This window comes from Coturnix japonica, chromosome 5 (genome assembly GCF_054131305.1).
Source record: "Coturnix japonica strain WE chromosome 5, WE-NBRP24, whole genome shotgun sequence".
Taxonomy (NCBI): Eukaryota; Metazoa; Chordata; class Aves; order Galliformes; family Phasianidae; genus Coturnix; species Coturnix japonica.
The window spans coordinates 38,747,274-38,772,172 of record NC_140667.1 but is presented as its reverse complement, the minus strand read 5'-3'; the positions used below and the strand labels follow the sequence as shown (position 1 = coordinate 38,772,172).

Sequence of the window (24,899 nt, the reverse complement as noted above, 5' to 3'; positions counted from 1 at the left end):
ACTGCAGGGCTGGAAGGCAGTACAGTGTGTGTGTATGTGTGTGTGTTGGGGGGGGTGGGAGGGGGCTGAACCCTCTCCCTCTGAAGTCAGGGAGTATGGGGCCACCCAGTAGGGCAGGGCTTAGCCTTTCTGTTTTATATTCCTCCAGCAAAGAAAAAGAATCAAAACCCAATAAGCACGGAGACCGTACAGCCTCGCAGGGATCTGAGTCCTCAATACTGTCACAGAACCAAATTCCAAGGGCCTCTGTTGTGCAACAGAGAGAAGGAACACACAAATAAAACACGTGTGTGTTTACAGGACCAGCTGTCTATGTGGTCCTTTTTTTCCCTCTCTCTCTCTTCCCCTTACTCGTGGCCAAAGGCAGCTTCCATGCCAGCTCTGCTACATGGCATGATTAGGAAAGGAAAAAAAAAAACTCTCCTGCTGGCTTATGTGCTGGCCTGAGCTCCAGAGCTCTCAATTTCCCTTGATTCCTTACTGCAATGAGGACACAGAAAAATGCCTGTCTCTCGCTGAAGTTGATAACAGCTTTTGCACAGGTCTCTTAAATGAGGCTTTACTGGACTTTCAGGGCGATGGAAAAGTCATCAAGGAGAAAAGAACCATCATTTCTTGACCAGGACACAGGCAATGGACTTTCCAGCAAACCATCACCTGCTGTTTTTGTCAGGGCTTGCCACTATCACATTCTGAAACATCCTTCTCTTCTCTCCTCACCAGTGACCTATGCACCAGCCTTCACCACCCCCTTTCATCACAGAGCACTCAGCTAAAAAGGCACCCACACAGGGTCAGCATTAGAAGAACTGGTGTCAGCAGGGAGGGAGAAGACACTCTGACGGGAGAGGCACAGGGACAGGAGAGCACCAGAAGAGCAGGTGGGAATGCCGCATGGCATGTCTGCAGTGGGTGCTGGGAAGGGTGTGCCAGCAGGGCTGGATCAGGGTTACAGAGATGGTAAAACCAGGAACATTGCAGCCAAGCCCTCAGATGACCAGAAGAGCAGCAGAAAGGGGTCAGATGGCACAGAACAGGTTGGTCTTCCAAGGAACGAGCTGAAGAGTGTGTTAGCTCAGAAAAGGAGCCAGGAGGACATACTGGGAGTCAGAAGGGAGCACCAGCAGAGTGAGCCCGAGACAGCAGGAGGTGCTCTGCAGAGCTACTGGGGGGTGCAGGGAGCGGTGAGCACTGCAGGACAGGCTGCAGTGCCTGGCAGCATGGGAGTGAGAGCCTAGGGCATTGCAGAACCAAAAGCTCGGGACTAGCATGCTACTGGTCCGGGTGGAGGTGTGTGGCGAGCTCTGCAGGCAGACATGGCAGCATCCTGTCAGCATGTCCATTTCCTGCTTATGGAGTTTACCTTCTACCTAAAAAGCACGCAAAACATTCAGGCCCCAGTAAGGGAAGGGAAGTAGTGCTATGCCAAACAGTATGACCATCTGTTAAGTACCACCCATAAGAAGCTCAGTTAGCAGTTATTAATCATTAGCAGCACGAGCCCTGCCGGTTGCAGCAATGCCCAAGGACCATGAGACAGCCCCCATTGTGCCCAAGTGACAACTCAGCCTGCCCCTGCCCCAAAGGATAGCTACAGGAATAGCTACAGGAGATAGCAGGCAGGATGGGAGGGAGAAGCTTGGTGATGGGATGACAGAAGACTTTGTCCCCCTTTCCAGTCTATTGCTGCCTTTACGCTCAGAGGCGGCCAAGCAGAGCTACTGCAGGTTCTCACTTGAGCCAGACCTGCCCTTGACCTGTACCACAGGGACGGCACAGGCCCTGTGTGGATAGCTAGCCCGTCAGAAGGAGCCGTAGGACAGATGTCAGGAGCAGCAAAAGGGGAGACAAGGAGAAGGGGGACACAGTAAAGGGCCCCGGGATGGCCAGGCCCAGGCCAGCTTCTCCTAGTGCAGGCAGGGGCAGCTCAGGTCCTGTATTGCTCGGCATCCCAGGGGCAGGACGTTTGCGGGTCCCCCTCCCACGGCATCACCCAGATCCCCCTTTTCCTTCTCCCTCGCTGTCAGAGCTACAGCCCGCTCCGGAATTTCCTGCCGCGGGTTTCCCGGGAATCCACTGCCGGGTTCCAAGCAGGGAGCACAGTGCAAAGGTAAACAGACGTCGCCTCTCTCTCTGCCCTCCCCAAGTCACCCCGCAACTTCGGGCAGGCAAACTGAGTGCATCGCATCATCCCCGGTTACCGGCCGGCCCACAGCGGACACACGAGGTCGGTCAGGAATGAAGAGCCGCGAGCACAGAGCCGAGGAACTGCCGGCCCCCGGGGGACCCCCAGCCCCAGCGGGATGGACGCTGCCTCCCGGCCCGGACCCCGCCCTCCCGGGAAGTTGGATCGACAAGCGGCCCGACCTTGTGCCTAGAGGGTTAATTGGGCCGGGGGACCTTCCTCCGGAGTCACAGGCACCATCCGCAGGGTGCTCCCCGGACTGCTCTGCTGCCCCGACTGCTCTGCAAAAACGTTAGAGAGATAGAAAGAAAGAAAGAGAGAGGGAACCCACCGTGTCCTCCTCGGAGGGAGACAGGGGAGCGGTAGATAGAGATAGGCACAGAGTGGTACTTGCTGCCGTGGAAGTGATGCTCGTACTGAGCCTGAGATACAGACGAGGAAGAGGAGGCAGAAGAAGCCACGTTAGAGGAACTCCACACAGAGCTGACGATACATCCCCAAAAGAGGGAGCACATCCACAGGGTCCAGGCGGGGCGGCGTCCCGGGCAAATGCTGGGGTTTGTTCTCAGGTGCATGGTCAAGGCACGGGGCGCCTACAGCCGGGCAGTCTGAATTCCAGCCAGGGAGAGAGGATAAGGTTCATGATGCCAAGGGACCCATGCTAGCAGAGAGGAGAGCCGCTTCCGAGGCTCTGGGGCGTGCGTGTGTGCTCAAGAGGCAGAGAGACAGCGTGTGTCTGCGAGAGAGCGTGTGCGGGAGGGGAGGGAGGGGGAGGTAGGAGCACACAGCAGAACAGGATGCGCCGCTTCCAGGCTGGCTCTACAGTGCCGGGAGCCCCGCGGCCGTTCCGAGACTCCGGGAAAGCGCAGGAGCGCGGCACATGGCAGCGGGTCCCGGGGAATCTCGCTGGGCGCTTCCTGCAGGTCCGCGGGGACTTTCCCTGCCCGGAACCCCTCACCGAGCTGAGGGGCGACTGAAAACGAAAACCAGAAGAAAAAGCCAGAGACCCCAGGTAAATTTCTGATTATTATTATTTTTTTCTTTTTTTTTTTTTTTTTAAATCCCGGTTCCAGGGGGGGTTTTCTGTTGCTTCTCCACTAGCACTGTTGCAATGCAGAGTTGCTAGCCACGCGCGCGCTCATACACACACACACATAGAGATCTGGTTCGTTATCCTCCTATCAACGGATCCAGGCGACCGACGGCTGAAGCCGATTAACCCTGAGGAGCCGGGGAGAGCAGCACCAAGGCTCCAGGTGGGCGAAAAGCGGGGCCGGGGCTGCCGTGCCCAGCGCGGGGGCGGGATGCTGGCGGCCGGCACGCCAAGTGCAGGCAACTCGGCGGCGCAGGTGAAACGCAGCCGGGGCGGCCGAGGAAGCGGCTCCGCGAATGGGCCAGCCGTATGCGAATGTACCGGCCGCAGCCAGCCAATGAGGGAGGCGGCAGCACTCCGCAGAGGGACTGGCTCGCTCCGGGAGGGGGCTGAGGCATCGGGAGGCTCCACCCCCACCATTCATGTGCCCGAGTCGTGCACACGCGGCCGGCGCCGGCCCCGGCCCCGCCCGGTTGGTCCCGGGTGTCGGTAGCGGGTCCCGCTGCGCTCACCGTAACTTAGCGCTTCCCTTGTGTTATGCGCTTGGCTTTTAAACGCTCCTTCAACAATACCCTGAGTCCCCAGCCATGTATTTGAGAGCAAGAGCTGCAGTCAGAATCCGTAGCCCATAAATAAATAAATACACGGAGAGGCATCTCCGAGTAATGAAGTGCCTATCAATGTGCATGGCAAAATCTCCAGCCCCGGTGGGAAAGCCGGGCACCAGCAGCGGAGGGACTTTCGGGGTTGGTATGAAGTGCTGGGAAAGGCAGCGGCTCATCTGCCCCTGATATCGAGCACCATCCCAGACGGAGGAACAGCTCCTGGCTGCCAGGTTCCCTGCCTCCCACTCTAGATCCACGTCTGGGGGTGTGCACACATGCTTCAGAAACCTGCTTGACTCATACCACAAGTACCTCTCTAAAACAAATTCCAGGTTCACACCTTCAATTGCTATTCACAGAATCATAAATGTTGAAGAAGACCTCTAGGATCATCTAACCAGTACAACCACCAACCCATCCCCCACATGTCTGTTAAACCATATCCCTCTGTGTACAGTTCTTGAACACCTCCAGGGACTGAGAGTCCACCACCTCCCTAGGCAGCCTGTTCCAAAGTACTACCACTCTTTCTGAGATGAAATTGTCCCTAATAAACAACCTGAACCCCTCCTGGTGCAACTTAAGGCCATTCTCTTGAGTCCTGCTGGTGCATCATGCTGTCAGCCCGAGTTCTACATCTGGAGCTTCCCACTGACCCTGATACACTCACTGCTTATTTTCTAGAGACGTTCAGTTTAAGTGATCTAAACCAGTGGCTCAATCAGTCAAAAATATTTCAGTGTTTTTCTGAGCTTAATCAATGACTGTAGGTGCTAAATCCGGAAAGCAAGAATATGACTTTCAAATTTATCCAACATCTGCCACCCAAGAATCTGAGAGTGCTTTAAAATCTTTTATTAATGAGGTCATCTAACAGCTTTAGGTATTACTTTGTTGTTCTGCAGATAAGAAAGCAGAGGCTCAGAGGTGTTAAGCCAATGAGTACTTGATAGACACAGGAACTGAACAGAACAGGCCCTGGGATCCTCCGATCTGAACAGCACATCTCACTGGGATGCACATCAAACTGATGGGTCAGGATGGCAGACCTGCAGTGCCCTGCAGCATGACAGTGTAGAGAAAGGGACAGCTTCATCTGTGCTCAAGTGTTTCTGTCCCTGAGCTTTGCTGAGGACCCTGGAGTTGTCACCTTGCAGGTTGCAGGATATCCTGGAGCATCATGGCTTGGAGAGGAAGTCTCCCCCTTCTCCTAACTGTACTGTTAAACTTTATCTCCCACCTCCTCTCCCAAGATGCCCTGAAAGGCTGCTGACCTCCACTTTTTGCCAGAAGAGAAAAACTTAGGAGAAGGTCATTCTTTGTCAACTAAGAGCAGCATCCCTGGGGCTCTCAGGTGCCATTTAAGTGTCCAACGGATCACATCCTCTTCTCTACTTGCTTGAGCTCCTCATCACGTTTGCCACCTCCTGGGCTCCTGTGAGAGGGCAGAGCTTTCAATGCTCAAAGCTCCAGCCCAAATCACTGCTCCTTTCATCTTTTCACTTCGCTCACCCTTTCCCACATATGATAGTGTAAGGTTGAATAAGAAGATGGTAACAAAGATGATGGTAAATATTCAAAACACTATTTGTAAAGGAAAACTCACCTATCTATATCAATATCTTGGCTGGAAAAGCTGGGGCAATCTCCACCAGGGAACAATCTCCAAGAGATGCTGCCTTGGTGGTGATCAGCCCTTAAAGGTCTTAGAGGAGGTGGAGTCGAGCTGTGCTTCCACAGCTGACCCAATACTTGCCTCAGCTGGTTAATCAGAGGTTCAGGCTGTGATTACCAATTTCCCATACAGATAGTAACAGTGTCACCCACACTGCCACCAACCTTTCATACCAAGGCATTAGTTTACCTTCAGGGGATGTATGAAATACCTGAGCATCATTTCAGACTGCCTGGCCTTAGCTATAATGTGCCTGGTAGTCCTGAACAGGAAAAGCAGAGCTGCAGTGTATTGTCCCCATGCTGGGGAGTCATCCTGTGTGTGTTCTACCTGCTGACCTTCCTTTCCTACAAGCCACTGGGTAAACTGCCTTGGGCAAAAAGGAGAAAGGCCAAGAGAGCCAATCTGTACAACATAAAAATAAAAAAAAAAACAAACAACAGAAAAACTGTGAAGCTGGCTATAAATACATCACAGGGTTCTGGTGACACCATAAAGCACCAGAACTTCAGTATGCCTTGCTTTATGAGGTGCCACTGGATGTATTTACTGCCCTGTAATTCACAGGTGACGCATTCATTTAGCAGCACCACTGTGGGAAGAGGGCAGATTTCAATTCAGCTTTTCCCCTCGGGAGGCGAGGGGAAGTTTAGAGCCAGAAGTGAAATTTCAGCAACATTATTCCCAATAGGTTTACTTCAAAAGAGTCACATTTACTTCCCTGCTTGTTACATTCATCTGGGTAAGGATAGCCTCTTTTTAAATGTAATGGTATCTTCAGAATTGAGATGGGTGCTTTCAAGGACGCTGGTTCCCATCCTAAGTTGCTCCCCACAGATAGGAGATAAGTAGTTTTATTTCTTATACAGTTTTTTTTTGTTTTTTTTTTTTCCCTTTTCTTTTACTACAAGAGCAGAGGGACGACATATTTCTGAGAGATGAGAAACAATAAACCAAATGTTTCTAGGTTTTAGAATCCCAGAAGGAGACCCAGTTGGCTTCAAGCTCTGGAAAACTTTGTACTCTACCTTATTTGTGTCAGCAAGTCTGATTCTATATATTATATTTCATATTAAATCTTTGTTATTTATTTTGCTGCATTGAGAACTGAAAAAGCACCCAGCTCTACTCTAAAATCAGATCCAAAAGGAAATCTGCATTAGTTTTTAGCAATACGTGGTGCCTGCCAGGGAGAAGGCAGTGCGGGCTCCATCCCATAGAGGCTAATCAGGGACATCATCAGCTGGTGCAAGGCTTCATCATGAGGTTAAGAGAGTAAGGTCAGCAAGAACAGGCTGTGACCCAAAGCTTTTTTGTGACTCAGACTGGTTGTGTCAAGATTCAAGATAGTCACTTTTTTTTTTCTTTTTTTAATGTCCTTTTCCAAGAACAAGACGGAGGGTGAGAACAGGTTCTACTTATGATTTTAAAATAGAAGCTTAAATAAAATAAATCAGAGGGGACTGCGTGTATAGAAAGCTTAGGACTGGAATGCAGGCACCATTGTATTTACAGAACTACCAAATACTGCTGAGGACAGCAGTGACCACAAGCCCAATACTTCTTGGCACTGTAGGCAGAACGAGCTGTGCTGGAGCAGACTCAGTGCCCCTGCCCACCAGAGCAACACTACTGTGCTGTGCTTTTTCTGCATGTAACCAACCAGCAGCAGTCCGACCAGCTCAGAGCAATCAGCTTTCAGGGCTTCCATGTTTTCCTTCAGCATGCAGTTAAGTCAAGTTACCTGCAACAGCTGAGACATAAGCCTCTGTTACTAGTGACACAGGGCAGGCCTAATTCCCTTTCCAGCTCAGCCCCCAGGGACCATGGTTTGCCATAAGCAACTAATACAGCAGCTTTGGAGCCTAGTTCTTCTCTCATTTATGTCAGGGTGAGTAAATTCAACAGATCCAGCAGACTGACATCAGCGAAGGGCAATCAGATGCTTGACATTCATTCAGGAGAAGAGAAATGCAAGCTGATTGCAACCTGTGAGCTTGGGCTAGCAGGAAGTTAGCCCAAAGCAATAATAACCATTGGGAAGCTCTGACAAGTTGAGGGACATAGATTCACTTCTGCCAAGAGTCCAGTCTGTGGACCAGAAATCTTAAGAAGTTCAGATATTTTCTGAAATTTTGCATTGACTGCCCAGTGTTGGTTTAAACAAGTAAGAATAAATGCGGGAGGAACATCTCATTTTCATAAGCATTAATCAATTGTAATTTGGAAAGAGGTAATGTTGGAATTTGCTAATGCAGACTGATAATAAAAGGTTAGAATTGGCCCTGTTTACTAGATTAATGTACAAAGGACAGTTCAGTGTACTCAGCACTATGTTAACTGTAGAAGCAGACAGTCCCTTCCCTGGAGAGCTTAAGTCTTGCTGGAGAGGCCAGAACCAACATCTGTTGGGCCAACTTTATGAGCAGGCAGTTCTTTTTTGGTTCCAATATGCTATTCTATAAACCTAAGAGAGTGGAAAGGTTTAGGTATTGGCAGTAGTGACTTTACAAAGGAGTGCCTATAGCAACTGCTCTTAGCCCCAAGATTATACATCTTCTTTCTGTCTTCTCCGGGTACACCCCTCAGACATCTGCACATGGCCCCAGCAAGCCTCCCCTTTCCAAATGCTGCCATTGATTAGGATAAGATTCTTTTCATACTCCAGACCTTCAGCAAAATCAGTAACTATGAAAATGCTTTGTGTTAAATGAAGGATATCTAAGTTTGGTTTACTTCAACTATTATAAAGATCTCTTCTAATCAAGTATCCAGCATGTCCCCTTTCATCTCACAAGGGCCTTAACCTCTGCACTTGGAGTACTCTATTGCAGTGTGCTAAACAGGCTGTGCTCTGGCAGCAATGTGCTGAACACACTCATCTCACATGAGGAAACCACTCTGACATGGCTGTAGAGCTTTCTGAAGAGCATCTACCCCTTTTACTTTTAGTACAGGCTAGGCTCAGTGACAGCTCTCAAATCTCCTCATGCAGAGAAACAGAAGCTACTTTTATTTCTTGTACCTGTTAAAGCAATGTGCCTTTCTATCAATGGTTTTACAAGCTCAGAAAGGCTACAGAACTTCAAAGAATGTCCGAATTTGAAGAAATCAGGGTTGCCCACTGCTTCAATTTTGATAGCAATTCAACTCCCAGTGTAAAAGAGTAGCCTGATGGATTTCATTTCCTGAAGCTTCTGTCACAGAGGTCACACTTAAGTACCACTACTACCTATGTTTCACTGAAGATACCATAATAAAATGGCAGTGACCTGTAGCATGAGCTGAGAACTACACATCCATCATTGATAACAGCCCCTCTCACAGACAGGCAACTCTGCAGTTAGCTAGGTTTTATACTGAGCCAAATTCATCTCTAGCATAACTCCTAGCAACAGATACTATGGATGTAAGTAGTTACTGTGATTGTGGAAACAAAAGTATAGGTGTACCTTTCTCTCCCTATGCCTGGAATTAGTGTTGGCCAGTAAGGCTAGCTGTCTGTTACCAGCCTAGGTGTGAACCTTGCCTGGGATAACCCTGCTGCAATCCCTTGCTGCTGTTGATCCCCCCAGCAGCAAGATGTCAGATACATAAGCAGAGTTCAAGAGAGAACACGTGACCTATCATTGTCTTGGCTCCACTATTCTTTAGGTCTAGATTTAGGTGTCCAAGGGCTGCTGGTCCAGCACCTTCCGTGCTAGTGCTAAATATTAACACTGCAAAATTAACATTTATGGCATGAATTTTTAGTGTGGAAGAAAAGCAAGGGGAAATTATTTCTGAAGAGCTCTGAATTCTAAAACTGAAATGGTACCTCAAAGGCTGAATTAGAAAGAGAAAAGAAATAGATGGAGCTAAAATTTCTGCTGTGATAAATAGGGAACTCTTTTAATTTTTACCCATGAGAACAGAAGGGAGACTTTTTTTTTTTCTTTTACCCTCAAAAAAATCTTGTCTGGCACAGAAAGGAAAAGCTGGAAAAACTGTTGCTTTTTGCTCCTCTAAACTGGCTTGTGTGCTAATGAAAAGCAAGCTCTCTAATAGACACTGCAGAGGTTCCCCTCTGCTTCTTTCCTCTCTTCCACCTATCATCTTCCCTGGCTTTTGCCTGTAATCACCTGTTCATCTCACAGCAATAACTGCCAGGTGACTGGTGTTTGCTGTAGTCTTCCAACTGCTGGGGAAAAAAAAAAAAAAAAAAAAAAAAAAAGAATTGAAAGAAAAGCAAAGGAAGATGTAGGGGGAAAATCTTTCAGTGATACAAGTGTCTCACTGCCAGCCAGACTAAAAGTGAAGCATCTCCCGTGGCCAAGCCTGCTCGTGTGGGAGCTGCTGATAGGTGTAATTTCCTAAGATGTATACCTTGTCAGTGTGCAGAAGATGAAGAAAAGAAGAAGGTCAGAGCAGCCAAAGCTAAAAAAAAATGGAAGGACAAAAGGAGACAATGTGAAGAATGATTCTTCTGCTTTTAACTCTGATAGAGCCCATGCTGCACAGCCCATGTCAGACCAACTTGCTGGTTTGTAGCAGTCGCTTGGCCTGTGAGATGGGCTCTTGTCCAGAGGAAGCAGCCATTGCTACCAATAATGCCCATGCTACATGATCATGTCATGGGTATGCCACAGCCCAAGCATGGCACAGTATGTGTTCTAGCTGCTCTCAACCATGGTAGGAAAATAAATTTCCCTTCAAACACCTGGGCTGATAACAGACAAGGCAGGCAGGAGCCTCTTAGTCTGCCTGCCTTAAGAGGCAGGAGCCTCTTAGTCCATCCCTCTGCTCCAAGGCAGAATAACCTTCACATTCTTGATGATGCTGTCTAACTTGAAATGAGGAAGAATCAATGCTTCTGGAAGCTCTCTGTACACTGGTGCTCAACTTTCTTTGTCAGCAGAATTACTGTGGTGGTTTCTTATTCTTTTCAGAAATCTTTTGTAGTTGAAGAAGTGAATTCTGACATCTAAAAATTAAAAATCTTAAATGAGCTAAAATCAACTTTCCTTATGTCCAGAAAAAAAATGTGTGGAAATATAATAACTATAGGATATACAGAATCATAGAATGGCTTGGGTTGGAAGATTGTCAAGCTCCAGCCCCTCGCCATGGACAGGGCTACCCCCAGCTAGATCAGGCTGCCCAGGGCTCCATCCAACCTGGCCTTGAGCACCTCCAGGGTGGGGCATGATTAATAATATATCACAATACTTCTATGGTATGACATTTCACTAAATTTTTGAGCAGCATGAATATCAAATGAGAAAACCATGTGTTTATTTGCACATAGGAAGCACCCAAGTAACATGAAGTTGCAAGACAAAGAACAAGATCAGTACATAGGTGGGACATCCTGCTGAATGCACAAAAAGAATGGTGAAATGAGATGGGAGGGAGTGGAAAAAGTCGAAAGGGTAAGCCCTGATCCTGGGAGCAGCTTTTGCACTGAGATTTTTAATAGATTTTGCATCTCAGAAAATGTGGCATAGGTCACTGTGGCATGCTGCTATGGGATGGGTGGTAGTACAGAATCAAGTTCCCATTCCACGCTGGTGCTTTTCATGCCACCAAGGCCAACCTCTGGCTTCAAGGCACCCAGCAAAGCCACACAAATCAAACAGGTCAGAGCAAAATACAGCACATGTCCATTGGTGTCTCCTGATCAGAGAATTTACTGGGATACCTGGTCTTTAGCGGAGAAGCCAAACAAAAGCGCAATAGTGAGAACAGATGTAAGGAGCATGAAGTACTTTAAAAACACCTCACTTGCAAAGCACTTCCCCCCTTCTTCCATTCCCCAGGGCTTCAGGATTCACTCCACCCCCACAAGCTCATCCAGCATTGCAGGTCTCATGAGACAACAGCAGTTCCCCTGCCTTGTCAGATAAACTACCCTGACTGTGATTCAGACACCGGTGTGCTAGTCACATGGATGCACAAAGGCTGTTTTCTCAAACACAACACTTTCCTTTATCCAGCTCCTTGTCTCTGAGAAATGTATAGAGCTGAGGAGAGTAGGGGGAGGCACGCAACGGTAAAACAGCCCAATTGGAGCTCAAAGGCTAACACCAGAGCATCAGGAATACATAGGCTATAACCACCAAGCAACTGTGAAAATCATGAAGAGGAAATAAAGGAGGGGAAGAGCAGCATGCTTCCTTATTGATAGGCTGTGTACAAGAGATAAGGCATAAACTGCTCCCAACACGGATGTGCTATTTATTGGACAGGACAGACAAAAACTCCAGCTACTCACTGTAAAGCATCAAGGGAAAAACTAATTATAGGGACGCAGGGATTATGTTTTAACTAGTCAGATGCACACAAACGCATGTGCATGCACATGTATTTCTGTTCCTCTCTCTCCTCTGGAGCCTCTTATCACTTTCTCACACTATTAATGAGGATAACTACAGAAAAACCAGAAAAGGAGGAAAACAAGGAAATACCTACGAGCTGCTCAGAGGGAGCTCACTTGAAGGATCACACTTTTTTTCCACTACTTCAGAACTTCTGTTGGTCATTCAGAAGCCATCTGCACTCTGGACCAATGCATCCTTGAAGACATCCCTTAAGGTTAAGTATGCATAGTTTAATCTAGATGTTTCATCCCCTTCCCCTTTGCTTCCTTGTTCTCTTTTTATCAGTCACCAAAACAGAGCATTCAGCATAGCTGTCACTGACTCCTCCTGGGTACTGGCAGAAGGATGGTGGCTATCCTGGGGATAAAAGAAAACTGAGTGGTCTTCGGGATGACTAACTCTGAGTCACACTGTCACTGTCTTCATCCCTGCATTCTCATCTCCTCCTGCACAGAAATCAGAACATAGCTATTCTGTGACAACCCAAGCTACCAAAAACCCATAAAAGAGACAGACAACAGTATGTGATCAACAGAACACACAGATATACAGGTGCTTGGTATAACACCTTTTCTTGCACTGACACTCAGTTGCTTCTTGCCTACTACCAGCTCCTACACTGGATGTCATCCTCAGAAACTTAGCAGTAGGCAGATTAAAGGAGGACATCTGATATTCCTGTCTATTTAGAAAGAAGTTGTTCTGCAAACAGTGGAACTACAGAAATAAATGAGTGGGAAACTCAGTTTCATGTTTCCCCTTTATCACTGTAATAACCTCACCATATCACACTCTGCTCTCCTCTTATTTTCTCTCTCTCTCCTGACATTCTCAGATTTGTGTTCTATTTTCTCATTTCCCTGAAACACCTTCCCTTTTTCCTTCATGCCCTTCTTGCAGAGAAGAGATGAGGTCATCTCTTCTCTGTGCAAGTTCAGAGCTGTGAGCCCATCAGCTGGAAAAGCAGCCCTGAGCAGCAGGGATGAGGAAGGTGCTGTAGGAATTCATCTCTGGGGCTTCTTCACACAGAGGGTGGTGATGGACTGGAACAGGTTGCCCAAGGAGGTTATGGATGCCCTGGAGGCATTCAAGGCCAGGCTGGATCTGGCTCTGGGCAGCCTGGTCTAGTGGCTGGTGACCCTGCACATAGCAGGGGGTTGGAACTAGATGATCATCGTGGTCCTTTTCAACCCAGGCCATTCTATGGATCTATGATTCCTGTCAGTATTTGTTGGCCAGACAATCAAGGAGACAATGGCTACACAAGGTTGTAAGTACCACTTCCTTAGGAGACCATGCTAAAACAATGGTGTACTTGTGGATGCCCCCTCCCTGGAAGTATCCAAGGCCAGGCTGGATGGGGCTCTGAGGAACTTTGTCTAGAGTGAGGTGTCCCTGCCTATAGCAGGGGGGATGGAACTCAAAGGTCCCTTCTAACCCAAACCATTCTGTGATTCTATACTTCTGCTCTAGTGCACTATAGCCTTGGGTGATGTGATCAATTAAGTTATAATACGCCAACTTCTCACTAAGGGTGATATTGAAATAAACCTTTTGTAAAACAAGGACTAGTGCTAAACAATATGGCATGAAAGACTGTCAATTCAGCTGTACTATATATGTACAGTAATGAGGTACGTTTTAGTTAAAGGACTATAGAAATAGCAGCAGCAGAAGGAAACTTTCAGAGGTGAGTAATTCTGTGCCACTTTGATCGAGTATTACTCTCCACTGCAAACAGAAGGTTTCATTTAGTGCTTGTAACAAGACCCAGCCTGGCTGGAGCTAAAACACAAGGAGACTGCCAGTCTTTCCCCACATGTAAACATTGCTCTGGTATCAGAGCCATGCACTAAACTGAAATTGCACGGAGAAAGAGAAATAAATTATCAAATTCATTTTGAGGTAGCAGGAAAGCATTTTGCAAAAGTAAATACCAAAGCCAGTGTGACAGTGCACTTCCACTTTCTTCAGGGATAAATATGCCTAAAGAAAGTGCTAGAAGTCTCACTACTTGGATTTAAGTAGGATTTTAAAAAGCCTGTAAGGAACAATCTTGCACATATGTCTGAGACAAAATTCAAGACAACATTTGTTTTCACAATATCACCATTTTTGTGAGCAGTGTTCTACTCTATTATTATATTATCAGCACTGCTTATTCCCTGCTGATCAGTAGTAATGAGAAGAAAATGGATCCTGTTTTTCAGCACTATATAAAAATCCGATAGGAAGGGAAAGAATCGCAGGAGCCATTATTTAGAGTAGGAGGAGCCAGTGATCCTCACCCAATGATCTGTGACATTTGATACTTGATTTTCCAAACAGAAACTGGTCAATTTTGAAAATGTGTCTTGTTTTCATTGTCAAAGAAGCTTTCAAAAATCCAGCTTGCCATTTTCTTACATCTGACTCAAGTGAACAATGTGCATTACATGCAGGGTAAGTGAAAAGGCAATTCCATTTTATTAAGAAAATTGAGATTTTGGTAGTCAAACTTATTAGTCAAACTAATTAAAAACTAACACTTTTCAAAGGAAATCATGAAAAGCAAGAACAGCCATAACTATCCCCTATGAACCCCTTGGTTAAGACAGACATGTGGCATACAGGCATACAGTTTGGATCCTCTGATTCAGGCATTTCCTCCTTTTCAGATAAAGCCCCTAACTCTGGCTGACAGTCACTCTTTCCAGTTTAATCTTACCAGCTAAGCTCACTCCCCATTGTTAGAGATCATTAAAAGCTATGAACTATACACCAGGCAAGAAGAGATTGACCTGACAGGTCTGAAGGGAGGGCATTCAGGGAATACATGAAATGCAGACTCGGATCCCTTTCCTGACAGGATGCAGCATTACAGCCTGGATCTGTAGTATCTGAGGAAAATCTCCAGTCCAGCCTCTAATACACAAGTTCTGTGAGACTCATTCCCAGAAACACTGCTGAGCTTTAGGGAACTTCTTAACAAAACTTTAATCTGAAGAAATATGTCCCTGAAAAGCTTCTTCAGCAAAAGTTCTTTTCTTGGAATGTGGTACTGCAACAAATCACACTCATCACAGGGTTTTCTTGGGTCGCTATTTACAGGCTGAAGATAATACATACCTAGATGCTGATACAGAACTTAGCATAGCTTAGGTTACATACGTCATGATAAAAAAATGTTTAAAGCATCAAAATCAGACTAGACAACGCACCAAGACTATGCTGGGCAAAAATCCCACACCATCCAAGTGGGAGAGTTGGCATTTAGCAAGTATTTTTACCTACATCCATCTCTGCTTTTCTCTCTCAGCCTCCCATTTCTGTAATTGCCCTTCCCATCCTGCACACGCACACACACAGGCTCACCCACTCACTCCCATTTGCCAAGAAGAGCATCCTGCGTGGGACTCAGTCATTTGTTGTCCACGGAACTTCTGGTGTGTGTGTCTCTAAATAGCTGACATCTGGAGGAGCTAGATGCTACTTATACCCTCTTTAGCACAATCAGATGCTGCTAAGGAATATGAACAAAATGTTTCATTTTTTAAATAGCGTATGTTACCCTCGCTACTTCTTCCTAGCAGTGGTTATGAGGATCCACAGTCCACTACACAAATTAGCTAGCTTTCAAAGTCATTGCTCCTGTAGACATAAACAGACCAATATGAAAGTATGCACTGGTAGCAATCCATCATTTCTGCTGCTTAGAACTCACTTCTACAGTGTGCTCACTTGTTTTTTGGAAGAATGTATCACTCTCGAACCCTGCTGTAGTGACAGGAGTATAATGTGACATGAGTAGCCAAGGTAGAATTCAAGGCATCTAATTATTAGGCCCCCTCCTTCCTCTTCATTATCCAATACACACGTCATTTTTATAGCACCCAAAACACCCAGACTACAGCATTTTCTAACTACATAATTTGTTTCAACTACTGATGGTTACCGCCTCACAAACAAATCAGGAATCCACAATAACATGTAAGTCCTGTAATTAAAGACTGAAAGGATTGTAGAAAGGAAAAAAACAATGTTTACTCCCAGCATGCCTCAACTCTGTATGCTTGATTTTGCGTCAAAATACAAAATCACTCAGAACAGGGCTGCTGGTGGCTTTTTTAATGTGTTCTCTCTCACACACATCTATTCAAGTGCATGTGCAATCTGTACTGCAATGAATTATGCCTTCATTTAAAAAAATACAGATAGCACATAGATGGCTGAAGTCACCCAGGCAAAAGAAATACAAACAGCCAGCAAAGTGATGGGTAGCACAGATGCACCTAAATTGATTAAATTGCTGTTGCTAGAACACACACACTGCAATCTCGTTCCCTTCTGCATTATCCAAGGTACCCTGTTATTCTTCTCCACTCCTTCCAAAGTGCTCTTGTTAGCAGGCAGGGAGAATTAAGTTAAGTTGACTCGACAATATTAATGGATCTAATTCAACAGTGGCATGTTCAGAGAATGCCACCTGCCTTCTTTTTAAGCAGAAGATACTGAAACAACGCTTTGCCCAGCTGTTTCAAAAGCTAAAATTAGACACACCTGTTTTAGCAGTTGTTTCAGCAGCTGGACACTGAGATGTGGATCAATAAGATTTACTCACAGCTTTCTCCCCTCAGAGCCAACAGTGTGACTTCAGTGTTTAGTGAAATTTGTGTTGCCAGGAATAGTGTGCATGAATCAAGAGACCAGGGTGTTCTTCTCCACTGCTATACCTTGCCACAGTGCAAGAAAAATTGCCTATTTGGTGGACTAGGTGATCAAGACATAACACTGGTCTTGATCTAGTAGTGTATGGGGACAAAATCTTGAACCACATATAAACCAATGCAGTGATAAGCCTACAGGTATCATAAAACTACAGGCTTGTGAGGTCTGTACTCTTCCATTTGCTGCAAAGAGCTGCTAACCTGGGAAGCTAAAGCCAACAAGTGAATCCTGCCAACTTTTCCATTATTGATCCTAGAGTAATCCAGCTAATGTGCAAAAACCACTTCCCCAGCATCTAAACCTCAGTGTTCCCACCAGCTGTCTCCACATTCAGTAAGTACCTCCACTGTAGGAACATACTGCATATCAGAAACGGTAAATACTGAGCTGTTAGAGAAGAATTGACTGTAAAATCAAGGACAAATTAAACCAAATCTTAGTGAGATTATAATTTAAGCATTACCTACAGCTACCATGTTTCTCTGTCTGACCAAGTTGCTTGAGAATCTCAGTACCTTCTCTTAAAAGGAAGACAAAATTTCCTAAAGTTTCTGTATTTCACAACCTAATTCTGTTTGCCTTCTTCCCCAAGGCAAAATCAGTTTATTCAGTGCTATCCAGAGTCACTTAATCCCAAGCCAGTGGCAACCCCTCTGGTATGACTGTGAGACCAAGTAGGAAAAGAAACTCCACAAATTTATGTTGCAACAGAGAAAAAGATACATGAGACAATTCTCAAAGTTACAGCTCTCACAGAAATTTTAGAGGTGCCATAAATTTGTAGGTATGAATGCACTGAGTGCACAAAGTACTGTACAGTAAGTAAACATCGCCCAAATTATGTGCTTATCTGCACGCTCTCCTGGGATTTGCACCTGTGTGTTTTTGCAGAAAAGACACATGTACATTCATCCATATGAATACAGAAAGGTATATGCACATCTAAAGATATCATCTGTAATGTAAAACAAAAAATGCATGCAAGCATACAAGCATGCCCACACAGCTTGACAGCCACGGGAGCAGATGCCTCAGGAGATGCTGCACACCATCCAATTCCAATCAAGTACACCTCAGATTTTCCCTTTCCAACAGAAGGAGAGAGACAGATAACTTGGTTGTCAAATCGAGTTAAAAATGCTTGTTGAGAGCATTTCTGACGATATCTAAAGATGCTTGGAGAAGTGGGGCCATCACGGTCAAGCTGTACAAGTTGAACTCAAGAGCACTGAAGACAAAAAGAAGCAATGACACAAAGACTTTTCTCCTCTGTCTTTCTGGAAAATAATGAACAAATCCTTCAGAGTGATTACTCTGTTACACCTGCTGGCCCCACTCTCAAGTCTGTATTAGAAGATGCTCCTATCTCCCATCAGATTAAATGCACCTAGCAAAAAGCCATCAGGGATTGGCACGATAATTATCTTTCCTCATTAGAAAGAAAGCCCCGGATCTGACTGAATATGACTCCTCCATCAAGCCCTTTGTGGGCTGTAATAGTGCTCAGCCAACATCAACAGGCACAACACTTCATGTGAAAAAGACAAAGCAACATATCAAGTGATCTTGTCTTTTTATTTGCTTTTTCTCTTCTAAGCCTGCTGAGTGAGGTGGGAAGGTGCCAAATTCCTTTTTAACTTGTATAAATGCATCTAAATGTCACAGAAGAACCTTGTTAAGTGAAAAGCTTTCCAAATGTTTTTCTCTTACTAAAATGGATTGCTCTTTTTTTGTTATGTTATGTTTTGTTTTAATTTAAAAATTGCTTTCTTTCTCACTGCTCACTGCCCTTGGCTGTTTCCAGAGCCAGCTGATTGCAGTGACCCACAGCAGAGCTCCCAGCATTCAGCTGCAGCAGCATCCACAAGGCAGGACATGGTTCTTCCCAGGGGAGTGGGAGGGCAAGAGGACACACATGAAAAGATGAGAAAATCCCACCAGGGTACAGACTGAAGGGACCTTTCTCACAGAACAGAAGGACTCTCTCCATTAAAACAAACAAATAAATAAAAGTTTGAAACACATTAATTGCTTGGGTGTTTTTGTTTGTTTTTGGTTGTTGTTGTTTGTTTTTTTTTTGTAGCTATGGCATGCTGAGGAAGATGGGTGGTGTAGTAAATTGCTAGAAGAGCTAAATACAAGCAGATGAGGGCAGACTGCTGGTTATTCTATAGAACCAGAGTATTAGAGAGTTGCAGAGTTTATGCTCAGCAGTCTCTATGAATCACCTCCTTCCCTTACAGCATAGCCATGGCTCTTGTATCATCCCAAAGGTCACTCCTTGCTCAGTCAGCCTCAATCCTTAGTGTTCCCAGATTAAAAAAAAAATAAAAAATAATTGCTCTATACTATAGATTCAATTTCTGATCTTACAAGAAAGATATCAGAAGGATCATCAGTTTCATTCTGCAGCTAACTGTGGGGCTCATCATACCCAATGGCCTGTTCAGCAAAACATGCTGCAAAATGGTGTCACTATGCAGAAGCAGAACTGTGTTAAAGCACTGCCATACCCTGCACCACTGTCAAGTGAGATGTGCAGTCCCAAGTCATAAAGGTGTTTAATCAGATAGAACTTGTTTTTCAAGTCATTATATCATCTTTGAGAACACAGGCTACCATGTACACTGCAACATAACCCGTATGAGCAGAGTCAGATGCTGAAATTACGAGGGCTAGTATTGCAGGAGAACCTCAGGTCATTGCAAAGCAGTCCTGCACACTATGCCATTGCAGTTGTGTCACCCCTAGATCTGCTGGCACAGCTAGCTCAAGGGGGACTTCTACACTGGAAAAACAAAACCTCATAAACGTCATTTTCCTCATTTCCCACCTTCCACAGTGAGCCCCACTCAGGCAGAAGTGGGGGCTGCTCCACTCCAGGCTGAAAGGCAGAAAGAAAGAAGGCCAGGCCACTAACCCCACCAGCACTGAAGGTCTGAGATTGGAAGCTGGTTCCAGTCTGGCCCCTCCAGTGTAAAAATGTACGTACATAACATTTGTTTTATTTGCCCGTCCTTTTGAATCTGAGAAAGGGAAGAGGGAAACAGAGATTGTTCGACTGTGTACTGAAGGTATTTCATCTGTAATAGCTAGAAAATTTCTATGCAGAAGTATTAAATGAGTAGATATACTAACACCATGTACTTGCAGGAGTTCAGATTTTAAGATACATATTAGACACCAGTGGCCTCAAAATTAAATTATGCCCTAGCAAAAAGAAGACATCACATGTTTAAAAACAATCCAGAATTCCTGATCAGTGAACATTTCAAACGTCTTTTCTACAGAGGCACATCCAGGTGTTTGCTAGGCAGATATAACAGAATGCTTCGTTACTGGAGCGGCATTTAACCGCTGTGATCAGTTAAATATGCATTTATTTGCCTTTGGAGTGAGGAAATGGAAAGTTAAAATTGAGTTGTTTTGGGTCCCTGCTGCTAGTTACTGGCCTCATCTAGTTAAAACTTAGCTAGGCAACAGCGTTCTCCTTTATGCTGCCTCAGCTTCCTTGGAACCCATCTTGCTCAGGCAGGTAACATATCTCCTCTGTCTTCCCTGTGACTAACTGTCTTATCCTTTTACCTTTTTCCTTCCCATGTCTCCCTGTTCCACGGGCTACAGTGGGACAAGGATCAAGATTAGCACACACACAACCTCACCCCTTTGCCTTGTGGCCTGCAGCATTTCTCAATTCCAGGAACATTCCCTTTTCATCACTATTGCCAGCTGGCATCTTATTTGCATAACGATTAACAACACAACCATGTTACCTCTCTAACTCTGCAATACCACAGTCTGCTGATGAGCCTGAGTAGTTTTAAACATGGTCATGCTTTCTCTTGTGCCCTCTTGCTAGCCTGGTGCTCTGCCAGGCAGCTGCAGAAGGGATGCTCTGAATGCTGAATATTCCCCGCATGGCAGCCCAATAGCAGCTCCGAGGTGAAGACACATCCAGGCTCCTGCAGCTAAAGCCTGGCAAAAAGAATGAGCCTTTCCACTGCCTTGAAGATGATGGATGAATGCAGAGGTTTTTCACAGCCTACAGCCGTGTGATCCCAAACACTGCCCCTGGAGCCCTGCACGCAATATAAATTGCCACACAAAGAAACATACTCAATAGCACTGACCTTAAAGGTACCTAGAACAAGAGGTAATGTAAAAGGCAACATAACTCCACAGAATCAACCTTTGCTTGAAGGGTGTGTTTACAGGTATATTCACATACTAGATTCACTACTGGCACATTCATGGATATGGCAAGAGATAGACTGTCTCATTCCTTTTGGACAGGATTAAAAGTTTTTCCATTGGCTCAAGACTTCTTGAGAAACATAAATGTTTCTCTCATAGATCTCAAAAGGCAGTAAACTATAGAAATGGTGAGAACAGTTCTCCTTTTGGTACAGTTCTCAAGGGAATTCTAAAATTACATGCATTTTCTCACCTAGGAATTAACCAGATCAAAAAATCCTTCTGATGAGAGAGAAGTGTGGGTTTGTTTTTTTTCCTAATTGTCAAGACTGAAACCTGAAAGAAAAGTTGACGTCACATCCAGCAGGAAAGGCTACATTACAAAAACTGATGCAGTTCAACCTCAGCAGTACCCTTCCAAAAGCAGCCATAAGAACTAAGAAAAAGCAGAGTTTATATGTCAGATTCATGCAAAATACCAAAATATGCAGTGATAGCAAGAAGATACCTCAGAATCTCCTGCTCCAAAGCTAGAACCTTCTACATTGCAGAAGGTGTGATCTGGTCAGTTTCATTCAGAACAGTAGCAGAACACAAAATTTTATTCTACAGTCTAGGTGTGATCCTGACAATATGAGAAAACTCCATTCCAAAATGATGTACAGCATCCAACTATTCCAAACAGTGCATATAAATCAATTGTTAATTATCTCCAATTTATGGAGAGGAGGACTGGGGGCAAAATGGACATCGAGGGAGCCCCAGCCATTACACCACTTTCACTGCACCCAAGGCTGTCCCATCAGGAGCAGCCACTATTACCTATAACACTGCTGATCTCCAGGCATGCATTTCTGTATAACCTCAGCATAAAACTAGTCCCTGGTTTTCATGGGTGTATGGTTTGAAAAAGCCTCTAATTATGTGATCACACACCATTCTTTTTGTCATGACCTTTCTTTCACACAGTGCACAGGAAAAATAATGCCTGTTGAAGGTGTGCTTGTTTGATACTCTGCTTTATCTTCATTGCTCAATTTGTAGCCCCTTTTCCTGCACACCATACTAATCCTGCTCTGAAAAGTAGTTTATATCCAAATGGGCTTTTCTGTGGTGCCACTCAGAAAAGCACTGGACTGTTTTGCAAAAACTAATTACTTTGGACATCATCTTTCAGAGGTGATAGGCTCATTTTACAAATGTAGAACTCAAGAACAGAGGAATTAAGTCGAAATGCCCACTAGTTTTGAATGCACAATTTCAGATTGCAAATTCTGATTACACAGCACCTCACACATTATAAGCACATTTTGTGTGACTTGATTGCTTTTTCAGAGCACAGTGTTGACTCCACCCAAGCTGTAGGATCTTCTGTCGAGGACCAGAAAACAAGAAACACATAACTCATGGATGGTTTGGGAAAAAGACCTGATTTTAGTAACACCTCCATCATGGTACCATGACTCTGGGGAAAAAAAGAACATACAGAATAAAATGTGCCATAGTGCTTTACCCCCCTCCCTGGTGCGAATCCCTCTTCACTACAAACTGAAGATTTGTTAAATATGGTAGAGTTGTAAGATTCAAAACATAAACTTACGTATATATTCATATACATAGATATGTATAGATAGATGTATTTGTAAATGCATACATAGAAATGTATACATATACACAAAAAACAAACAGCCTTCTGTGAAACTTACTTAAACTTCCAGTGAGTTCTTTTTGATTTAATGAGACGCTATCATATCCACTGACATTTCTGTTTTACATTTTTTATTGAACAAATCCCGAACTGAAAACTAGATTTTCTTCAAATTCCCCTACCTGCATGATGCAAGGAAATGAAAACGCCTGTCAGCAAAAGTAATGTGTTTAATACCATGCCAGCCCTAAACATCAGTAGAGATTTCTGTGTATTGCAGATAATTCTATCACCAAGCCATATTGCTCTGTGATGTTCTTTTATCTTTGCTGTAGGATAATATCAATATTTCAAGCATGAGCAAAAGAATGTTTTATGAGATTGATGTGGGAAAATACAGTGACAAGTACATAAAAAAGGGCAGAGAAAAATGCCAGGTAGTCATCATAAATGCCTTCCATTCCCACCAGAATTTGTCTAGTTTATCCAACTCTAATCAACAGGTTGAGGTCCACTGAGGTCTCAGTGACTTTCATTATATTTTCAGCACCAAAGAAGAAGAGCAAGCAAGAGAGGGCACATATAACGGAATGGGGTGACTGTCACATACATCCTAGCAGCCTGCACAACATTTACAGGCCAGAAATATGCTTTTTGTTAAGCTTTTAAATTAAAAAGCAGTGATTTGTAGAAGGAAGTAGAATGAGAAAAAATTGTATTAAGCCATTTGCCATATTGTACATAAGCGCCTGGTAAGGACAGGATCATGCAGGACTACGGCAATGCAAATATATTCAGAGGGACAATCTTTGCAAACCTAAGATGACTCCCCAGGTAGGCAGCTATTTGTACACCCAAATGAGAAGTTCTCCCTGTTTGAATCTGGTGGTGGAATTTTCCATCTCTTGTCTATCTTTGAAAAGGACATGGCTCATATGAGGAAAAACTGTGCTAGGAACATGAACAAAAAAGGTGGTTTTCCACAGTACAGCTACCTCTGCCCCACACTGGCAGAAGACTTAAGCTAGTTGTACAAGTTGTGATTGGAACTCTTTTGGCAAATCCTCCAACACAGACAATTTGTTAGATTGTTTCTTTCCTTTGGGGTTGCAATTCCTCGCTGTTTGACAACAGAGCTGATGACTATTACTTAACACCTTACCAGGTTAACATTGTAGCTATTCAGCCAGACTAATGTTTTCTTACAGCATAGTGTTAGTTTGGTATCTCAGTATTTGGGTGTCCAACTAGCAAACCCTTACAAAAAGATGAGTTTCAGAAGACTGATCAGCACTTTCTGCAACCAGGTTTTGCACCTAATTTCCAATCATAAAAATCAAGGTAATCAAAACCACTACTTCTGTAAATCTTGACTGTTTTGATTAGGAGCAAAAGCAAATCTTGCAGCCCAATGTTTTCTAAAGTGCCCTCCAACTCTACTCTCCTCTTATCTCTCTGACTCAACATGCTATCCCTAGGGACATTCTGCTAGTTTTTAGTTTATCTGGAACAGTGCTCATTTCAAAGCAAATTTAAATGAAATGCCTAAAAACCTCATAGAAAATAACTCTCATAATAAGCACTGTACCTTTTATGATGTTACATTATTACCAAGCAGTAAATTCATTTGTTTCCCCAAATCCCTTACCAACATCTTTTAAATACATAAATAAAAATGGGGAATTTCAGTAGATATTATTTCACAATACGTGGATCTGAGACATTTTAATAAGAAATGCCCCTCCAGGCTAAAAGGTATGAATTGTACACCAAAGGGAATGGTTTAATAAACTGTTTAATGCTATCATCAAAACTGATGATAGCACGATGGATTTTATACATTTTAACATTTCTTCAGAGCTGGAAAAACATGAGAGTAAGAATCATAGCTGTATATTAGCTAAGTGTCAGAAGCACCAATGAACCAGCCAGGTGGCACAGAGCTTCTACAGCGTTTCCTCCATGACCAGAAACTATTACCTGAACAGAAAGATCTGGGGATTTCCTCTGAAAGCAACCCTTTTGTCCTCCAGGACCATTGTCTCTCCACCAGTTCATACAGAATCACTCCCACCTACCACATCCTCTCCTTATACCCTACACCATGTGTATTTTCAAAAGCTTTGCCATGCAGACAAGGTATGACCTTTGGATAACAACATTCAAAACAGAAGCAGTCTGGGTCTAAACTGCGCAACATTATCTGTGTCAGTGTTCAGATATATGGAGAGTATAGGACAACTGCCCAATTTTTTTGTTCTTGAGTTCCTGGCAAAACAGCAGTTCCCCATTCTCATCAGCCAAGCTAAGATCCATAACAGATCTACGGCAGTAGAAAAAAATCTAGGCTAAGATGGCATAGAAGAGCACATGACAGAAATCACCAAGCTGGCTACAGGCTTGAAGTATGCACATACCCCTTTCTTCTTCTAG

At 44.5% G+C, this 24,899-nt stretch overlaps 1 protein-coding gene and 1 long non-coding RNA gene across 45 annotated transcripts in view; one reads left to right on the top strand and one right to left on the bottom strand.

Annotated features, from left to right (window-relative positions):
* NRXN3 (neurexin 3) overlaps nt 1-24,899 on the bottom strand; it is an 887,795-nt gene that overhangs the window by 321,920 nt on the left and 540,976 nt on the right. For 4 of the 44 annotated variants that reach the window (XM_032445107.2, XM_015865169.3, XM_015865172.3 and 1 more), the window contains exon 1: nt 2,517-3,597. The exons of the other annotated variants lie outside the window; for them this stretch is intronic. In XM_032445107.2, the coding sequence (XP_032300998.1) occupies nt 2,517-2,760 (244 nt within the window). In that variant the 5' untranslated portion in view covers nt 2,761-3,597. Of the gene's footprint in view, nt 1-2,516; nt 3,598-24,899 lie in introns of those variants that run through there. 44 annotated transcript variants of the gene reach the window in all.
* Nucleotides 3,068-18,648, top strand: LOC116653523 (uncharacterized). The gene is made up of 2 exons (XR_004307556.2): nt 3,068-3,197; nt 18,429-18,648. It is a non-coding gene; the product is annotated as an uncharacterized LOC116653523 (long non-coding RNA).